At 36.5% G+C, this 9,199-nt stretch overlaps 1 protein-coding gene and 1 long non-coding RNA gene across 2 annotated transcripts; both read left to right on the top strand.

The window, feature by feature from the left end:
- Positions 1 to 1,907: 1,907 nt before the first annotated feature.
- Positions 1,908 to 3,262, top strand: LOC126629433 (myb-related protein 308-like). The gene is made up of 2 exons (XM_050299473.1): positions 1,908 to 2,165; positions 2,316 to 3,262. The coding sequence occupies exons 1-2, from the start codon at positions 2,033 to 2,035 to the stop codon at positions 3,062 to 3,064; spliced, it is 882 nt and encodes a 293-aa protein (XP_050155430.1). The 5' UTR covers positions 1,908 to 2,032; the 3' UTR covers positions 3,065 to 3,262.
- Positions 3,263 to 5,959: 2,697 nt separating this feature from the next.
- On the top strand, positions 5,960 to 6,756 carry LOC126629443 (uncharacterized). The gene is made up of 2 exons (XR_007625759.1): positions 5,960 to 6,285; positions 6,354 to 6,756. It is a non-coding gene; the product is annotated as an uncharacterized LOC126629443 (long non-coding RNA).
- Positions 6,757 to 9,199: the final 2,443 nt, after the last annotated feature.

Genomic DNA, 9,199 nt, shown 5'->3' with positions numbered 1-9,199 from the left:
GTTTTTGTGGCGTTTATTTCGTAATGTATTTCAACGATCAAACTGTTTATCTTTCATGTCTTATCTCAAAGATCATGTCTCCCAAAAAATACCCAAATTTGAAACCATATGACCATTGGATTAAATTTAGTGTTTCTTTGTAGAACCGTATTTGTCCATTTCTTTATTACAAATGAATGTCTTGGTTTTGCATTTGTCCAATTTTATGTAAGAATGATATATGAATGATGTACTAAAATATAGACGGTTTGGATTGTTGAAATACATTATGTAGTGAACCCTACAAAATTGGTGTGAAAATGTGTCATAAACGTGTGTCCCCGAATCCTAACACACACACACATATATTCTTGTAATATTCTTTAAGGGAAGGGATATCCCCATTTTTGAAGAAAAAAATGGAGATTAGTTGTGGGACCTACTCCACATTGAATTTCAATAATCCGAACCATCTATTTTGTAAGCCTCGATTCATAGATCATCCTTACAAAAATTCAATTCAATCCGAAACCATTTGCCTATTTAATTGTTACAATAAAATTTCACTAGTTTCTTAGAACGTAATGTTCATCATTTTTTTTAACTCAATTATATGCCTCAGATATTTCTGATTTGGCCAATATTTTGCAAGAATGATCTATGAAGTACAACTTAAAAAATAAATGGTTCAGATCATTGAAATTCGATGTGATATGAGTCCCACAACTAATCCTCAATTTTTTTAAAATAGAGAATTCCTTTCCTTGAAGAGTCTGTGTAACCATTATATCTTTTCGGTTTGTTTATAATTGGCTTTCAATGATCAGGGAATAAATGATATGCCCAGTAATTAAGCAAAACAATTCTACAACTGGTCTGAAGGGCCAAAAGGAGATTTAATTTCTTAGTTTTGTTTGTTTGTTATAAGTAGAGATAAAATATAACAGTAAGAAATCAAACGAAACATATAAATATAGTACTGAAAATTTTCATGATGTATAGTTTAATTAATGTGTGTTTAAACTATAGTTATAGCTTTCATTTGACACTCTAACCAAGTCAAGAGGCAGTATTGCAGGCTAGCTGGAGTACCAGGAGATAAAAAATATGGGTTCCTATGCGGTAATTATATGGTAGCAATTTTAAAATCGAACACAATCGTACTAGTGATGTGGTCCTTTATGGAAAAATGCAGCATGCATTCAAGCTGCATGCACGAGAAGGGCAGATAGCAAGAAGGACCGTTGAGTTACGTGCACAAACGTAAATTGGCAAAATTCACGTAAGCATCTCAAAAACAATATTGGCTTGTTATGTTGTATTAATTAGCACACATATTTTATATTAAAAAATAAAGTAATCGTTTCTTGTTTTTATAGAACGTTCATAAATAAATGTTTTAATAAGAACATATTTTAAACCATTTGATCACATTGGACTAAAATGTTTATTAACTTTCATGCACCTCAACATTTGATGTGTGTTGGCAACAAGTTGGATCCATATATTAGATAACTTTCATCATTATATACATGATGTTAGAGTAATGATCAAATTGGACTTATATCGTCAAATAAAAATTTGTGATTGAAGATTAATTATAATCCAGACTACGCGTTCATACAAGATTAATTTGATCAATGATTCATATTTGTAGTCTAGTAATATAAAGACCTTGCGTGTATATTTATATAAATATATTGCAGTCTAGTAATATAAAGACCTTGAGTGTGTGTATATATATATATATATGTGTGTGTGTGTGTGTAAATATATGTTGATCGGCAGATAATTAATAAGAGATGTACATTTTTCCTATATGAAAATAATACTTATAAAATTATCATTTTTTCTTTAAAAGTCTTTATTTATTCCTTCTTAACACACGTAAGCACGCCCAACAAATAAAAAGGGGTACAAGGGGTAAGAATCCTTTGTGCTCTACAGAGCATCAGAGTCCTCTTGTTTCCGGTGCTTTCCCTCTTATTCCCACACTAGTTCTAAATATTCATATTCTTGAGAAAAAAAGAGATCTAGTTAGATAGAGTGAATCATGGGAAGGGCTCCTTGTTGTTCCAAGGTTGGTTTGCATAGAGGTCCATGGACTCCTAGAGAAGACACATTACTCACCAAGTATATTGAAGCTCATGGTGAAGGCCATTGGAGATCCTTGCCAAAAAAAGCTGGTATACATAATTATGTTATTGCTCATTTTCCACATTGTTATATAATTTCTTACGTATCATGAATTATACATGGTCCTCATTGTTCTGTAATTTGTTTTTTCATTTGTTGGTACAATTTTTTTTATCCTACATTTTTTTGGGTCAAAATAGGCCTCCTCAGGTGTGGGAAGAGTTGCAGGCTAAGGTGGATGAACTATCTAAGACCAGACATAAAGAGAGGCAACATAACCCCCGATGAAGATGACCTAATTATCAGACTACATTCACTTCTTGGCAACCGTTGGTCTCTCATCGCCGGTAGGCTTCCGGGTCGAACCGATAATGAGATCAAGAACTACTGGAACACCCATCTTAGCAAAAGACTCAGAAACGAAGGCACCGACCCAAACACCCACAAAAAATTATCTGAGCCGATAGCCAGGGAAAATAAAAGGAGAAAGAACCAAAGAAGCAAGAGCAACAACAATAAGAAGGAGATGGTGATGACGAAAGACAAGAACAATAAAACTGCCCAACATGTGGAGCCACAAAAGCCTAAGGTTCATCTCCCAAAACCTACTAGGTTTACTTCCTTTTTATCCCTACCAAGAAATGACAGTTTTACTAGTAGTACTACAGTTACTACTGGGTCTTCAAGCCAAGACTTAAACGGAGGGGGAGGGAGAGGAGGAGGAGGTTTTGGTGTTAATACTTGGTGTAATAATGGTGGGCTTGTGTTTTGTGTTGGTGATGAAGATCAAGATCATGATCCTATTAATTCTTCAGCTGATGGCGGTGATGATCATACGCTTGAAAATCTATATGAAGAATATCTACAGGCGCTTCTGAAGATAGACCATCATCATGATCATCAAAATCAACTTGAATTAGAGTCATTTGCCGAGTCACTGTTAATCTGAAAAAAAAAAAAAAATTAGTATAAGATAGATAAATTAGTATGGTCGTCCCGCGCAAGGGTCTAATAATAGGGTTTGAATTTTAGGCTTTCACGTGCTAGGGTTTGAATTTTAGGTTTTCACGTGCTTACCGTCTAGTTTGTAGCCATCTCTGTGTAATAGTGGACCTCTTTAATCTTTATTATATTTGTTAATTAATAATATTTGTGTATCAGAAAAAAAAAATTATTTGTGAATATTTTATGATGGTACTATCCACACATCAGTTTCAATTTCAGTCTTTTAATCGAATGAATTAAAGAAGATGACAAAATTAACAAAGAGTATGTAAAAAGTAAAAATGAGTGTGTAGATAGAACCAACTTATTTTGTATGATGGTGACTTGGGGTTAAAGTAAATTAGCTACTAACAATTGAGTCCAAGGTTTTTTTACTCTTGGTTACATCTCTACTTTATAATTTGTATGTCTTCAGTTCTCCTTCATTTTACGCGCAGACTCCGTGGGGAAAATAATAAGTCGAGTTGTGTCGAATTATTATTACGATTAATTTATTTTTCTTTTAACTTATAAGGAGAAATAACTTTGCATTCTTAATAGGCTTATTAATTGATTTGCCCCTATAATTGCTATTTAGTCTCACTTTACTCCGTGGTACTAGCTTTGTCTCACTATGCCCCATATAACTGTCAATTTCGTCTCATTTAATCTCCGTTCACCTCATTTTCGTCTATTCCGTCAAGTAAATGTTAAATTAAAAAGTATCATGGACATTTTATTTTTGAAACAACTCTTTGTCTCCAACTTGGCTGCTAAAACAGTCCCAATTTTATTTTGATAACTCTAATTCAAGCTCATGTCTGTCTCTCTTGCATATTGATACGGAGCTGTAGTTGCAACCATTGGATTCAATGGGTGGCTTGAATTAGATTTTGAAACACAACTCATTATTTGCTTTGAAACACATGCAACCCATTTCTGCTTTTACCATCATATGTAGCTACAACTTCACACCAATCCACAAGAGAGACAGACTGGGCTTTGAATTAAAGTTATCGAAAATGGAATTGGGATTGTTTTAGCAGGCAAGTTGGAGGCCAGAGTTGTCTCAAAAATAAAATGTCCATACTACCCTTTAATTTAGTTTTTTTTTTTTTACGGAATGGACGAAAATGGGATGAAATGAGATTAAATGAGACGAAATTGACAATTTTATTGGACAAAGTGAGATAAAACCTGTCTCAAAAGGTAAAGTAAAACTAAGGAAAATCAATTAATAAGCCATATTACTTCCAACTTTAAAAGTAAAAACATGACATGTTTAGAACTGGCATGCTTGATTTATTTTTTTTTAATTTTTATTGTTTTTAGTGCTTTTATTATTTTTTAAGTATTGTTGTGTTGTTTGTAGTTATTATTAGGGGAATTTTGATGCTTATTTTTAAATTTGTTAGACCACATCCTTAGCCTTTAGACTTTTTTTATTAAACTACTTTCTGTTGCAGTCCTATTAGATTAGGAATGTGATTGTGTAAATCCTAATGTATATAGGAATATCTTGGAATATTCTCTAAGGTTAGATATTATCCTATTAGAGTTGTAATCTTATTAGGATAAGAAATTTACTTTCCCTACTACTATAAATAAAGGCACAATGAGATGGAATAGAATACACCTCACAATTACACATCTCTCTCTTTTTCTCTACTATGCCGCACCCCCTCTCTCTCTCCCCTTTATATGATTCGGTAAATTAGGCATACAACACGTTATTAGCACGCTCTTGATGTTATGCTAAAGAGAGTTTATTCTTCAATCAGGCGAGTATTACATTTTAATCATTCTTTTTATGATTAATTTATTCTTTTATTAAATGGATCTACATGCTATTGATTCAATTTAACTTTTCTTTGTTGAACGTGATACAACGCATTGGAGATGCAATTCTGGCTTTTCGAGAATGATCTTCTACAAATTCAAAGGCTTTTGTTATTTTCTGTCAATCAGGTACGCTTAAAATAAATTAAGATATTTGAAACAACCTTGAAGCATGAAAACATTCCCCATGATGCATGAACCCCCTATATTTATATTTTCCTTTCAATTATATATATTGCATATGTGTTCATATATTTTGTCAATATATATATTTGTTCATGCAAAATGCAATTATGCTATATGAAATTTGTGACTCAAAGCATCAAAATTAATTTAGAAACAATTAGGATTTTTAACCCTAGAATTCGAAAAAAAAAATATGGGATTTTTCGCAGCTCCACGCCGCACCGCCGAGCCACACTGTTTGGCCTACAGCCACTTCACAGCTAGGACGGCGTCGTTTTGACGCCATAGACCTCTCGCAGCAGCGCCATGGGTTTACTGCCATTGCACTACAACCAGGCCTAGACTTTGCTGGGCTCGCCATCTGTCTCGACCCGCGATCACCAAATCCAGCCCATGTGGCTGGGCTTGCCTAGAACGGGCCCACAACGAAACCAGCTCTCGCTAGGCTTCACACACACCCATCTCAGGCCAGCTCCTTGCTGGGCCTATGCACCCGCATCTTATGTGGCCTATAAACCAACAACTTTGTTGTTAGGCCTATCCTAGACGCAGGGCTCATGGCCAGCAACCATGATTGGGCTGTTCTACAGCCAACCCATTAGGGGTGGGCAAACGGGTATAGGAATCACGGGTCGGGGTGGGTAATCAAGGTTCGGGGTGGGTATGGGCCAGTTCCTAATTTTTAAAAAGAGAAATGGGGCGGGGTGGAGCGGGCCGGTTTTAGAAGTATAGAAAAACAGGTACCCGAACTGGCCCGTTTTTAATTGCCATGGACGGACAAGGTTGAATGATAAACTATCATCCAATCCTAACCGTTAGATTTTACCCTAGTCATCCTTCTTCCCGAGTCCACTCCTAATTCCAGAATCAGTCACTCTCACTCCACACTGTCCGTCCCTCGAGCCCAACTCTCAGTTATCTTCTCCTCCGTCGCCGCGACCAACACGACGGCACCACCCATCCTCTTCGACGACATCCCGCTGGCTCGATTCTCTCCTCTTCAACAACCTTCACTCATGTTTCTTGCCCATTCGCAACCCATATGATCCGTACCTTTCTTCCACCCAAAGTCTAATTCTCCAATCTCACATCGTCGTCGTAAACCCACCAGCAAAGCTGCTCGTCCGCTCGCCCGCCATGAGCACTCCATCACTCTCATGGGTAAAGCTTTCAATTTTTCTTCAATTTTCTTCCGATTTGCGGGTTTCAATTCGAATTTTTTACTGCAGATGTTGCAGAGCGCAGGTGTGTTCTCTGGATTCACACAACTATGCAAGGGCTTATTGGTGGTGCTCATTGGAGGCCACATTGTAGTTCAGCTTCTCTCTCATACTTGTCGGTGGTATTTTTCACTCGGTTTGGGCACATTCATTGCCCAATTTTTGGTTTGTTGACTTGTGAATTGAAAATTTACTAAAATGAATTGCAAAATATTGCATAAATCTGTGTTTATAGTAATGGGTTTTATGAAAAATATGTGAAATTTATTGTTTTGAACCGTTTGGTTTTGTGGGGTTAATCTGAAAGTTAGCTCCGATTTTTTGCCTTTCTTGAGTGGAATTGGGAGTTGTACCAGAGGTGATAATGTTGACCCTTTGTTTGTTAAATGTTTGTATTACAAGGGATGAAGTATATGGTTGGTATTGGATTACAGACTTCGTTTTCGCTTAGGTTTTGTATTTTGCTGGGATTTGAGTTTCTCTGTTTTTAATGTTCTATCAGATCTCAAACATTCCACATTTATTTGCTGGGATTTGAGTTTCTTTGGGAAAAGACTCGAACTTAATGAATTTCTCTATGTTTTTTGTTAATTTTAATCAGATCTCCTTGGACTTTCTCCCTACCGCTTCACCCTCCTTGCCTTCATCCTGTTCGTCTCCTTCCTCTATGGCAAGAACTTTCCAGATTTGTTTTTCATCAAAGGTTTTCTTTGTTGCATTTCAGAGGAAAATTCACCAAAAAAAAATTAAGAAAAAAAAAAGTAATTGGACCCGTGGACCAGTCCCTAATCGGCCCGTTTTAAACGGTCCGGGTTATGTTCGGTTCCAAAACTCAAAATTGCTATACCCGCCCCGCCCCGTTAGATTTTTAAACAGGTCCGGTCCGATCCTTCCAAATTTGGGCCTGACCTGGCCCGTGCCCACCCCTACAACCCGTGGCCCAATAAACCCCTTTGGGGCCTTGCCCCGCACACGACACCCAAGCCTATCGAGATTGGGCTATAATTTTAACCAGAATGTTATTATTATTTTTCCTTCCACATTCAACCCTGTATGGTCCCGATCTATTAAATTAATTAAAGTAACTAGCAGTCCATTAATCTAATAATTTTTATTGATCTGAATTTCACTTTTTGACAATTAACGATTCAATAAATGATTTCGTTCCTTTAAACCGTTGACTATCTTTCGTAGTCCCGATGCACTCACACTTGGGTTCATGAAGCAATCCACAAATTCACTACACCTTATTGTATATTGTCTTCTGTGTTCTTGCAAGTACCCCTATATATGAACCGAACATTCATAACTATATAGAACCTGTAGTTTCAAATTTAGTGCCTTTGAAACCCGAAATTTTCATAAAACAAATACACCCATGATGTTTTTCATGAAAACCATGTCTTGGAACGCGAATGTTCTAACTTTGATGCTTATAGATAATTCACTCGCATAGCACCAATCACAATCTTGTTTCCTCCATTCAGTGGATTGTCGTACTCTCACAAGTTTGATTTTCCTAATTTGGACATTTCTAATAGAAACCACTTTATGTGGGGTACAAGAAGTAAATCTCCACTTGACTATCAAGAAGCTTAGAAACCATTGAAGCCAACAATGACATGAAAAAGAAGAATAAGGCTCCGCCATGATCTTCATTTGAAGACTTATGCCCGAAGCATTACCCACGGAAGTACCTCTCGAACGAGGATTCCATGGCTTTTTGGCTCCCTCCTACAGACCATCTAATCATGTAAGATATTGCTTAAAGCACACCATGATTACGTCCATGAATGAGTACGTTCTGAAGTTTATAAATCCGATCGAATTTTGACTAGAGTATATTTTTCTCGTCATTTCATGTTTCTAACTTGATCCTGAAGCAGCAGTGTAGAGAGTAGAAGTTTACCAAATTCTCGAATCTGATTACTACCATAAATGTGAGAAAAATAGATGTAGCCTCAGCTACAGTTTACCGAATAGTATAAACCCAGCTCGGCTGGAGTCTATTAAACGGTATTGCTTTGCTTTGGAAGAGGCCTATCGAACCCTAGTTTGGGTCTATCTCTCTCACAATCCCAATTTCGAGTTTGTTTTTACAACATATGGTAGATTCAGGACCTGCCAAGGTGTGGCATCATGCCCGAAACGTGATCCTTGGCACCTAAGACCTAAAACTTCAAAAACAAGGGATAATATTCCCAAACCTCAACCCTGCAGAATCTACTTCTGTCTCGATGGAATAGATCATTGGTTATGCACATGTTCGTACCTGTACCAATGTCTTTGACGGGTACCATTATCATAGTTAATATGTGAAACTAATTTTGCACCACTAAACATCGTTGGAAAAGCAAAATTTTGACATGGATGGCCTTGTTGGCTGAATCCCCTTAGTAAACCATTTACTTTGTGAACATTTTTTTCTATTCTTAGATTCACATTTGGTGTTTGTTTTAGTTATGGATAATCTTATCGATATTGTCCTCGAATATGAGTTAATTGAATCATATTTCTTAATACATGCGACCAAATTCAATTAAACACGGGATTAGGTAGGAATGTGGGTAAGTTAGTTGTTTGGATGAATGCGACACTACACACAGTAACTTTATACCTAAATCACATCTCTAACAACGACTTCAGGTCTACCCAACCTAATTAAGAGCATTGGCACGCTCCTTGTTGTATGAATGGAACTAAATTACCATTTAAGAGACCTTATATTCTCCCTATTCCATAAGAACGTCGTTGAGTTTTAAGGATATTCGAGAGAACAATGATCATGAATGAAACCACTGATGGAAAATAGAGTGGAATATCTTTGTACCACCTCCAAAAATGAGCCTAAAGCT

The sequence above is a fragment of the Malus sylvestris genome, chromosome 7 (genome assembly GCF_916048215.2).
Source record: "Malus sylvestris chromosome 7, drMalSylv7.2, whole genome shotgun sequence".
Taxonomy (NCBI): domain Eukaryota; kingdom Viridiplantae; phylum Streptophyta; class Magnoliopsida; order Rosales; family Rosaceae; genus Malus; species Malus sylvestris.
Note: the sequence above shows the minus strand (reverse complement) of the source record. Positions and strands in the feature narration are given on the sequence as shown.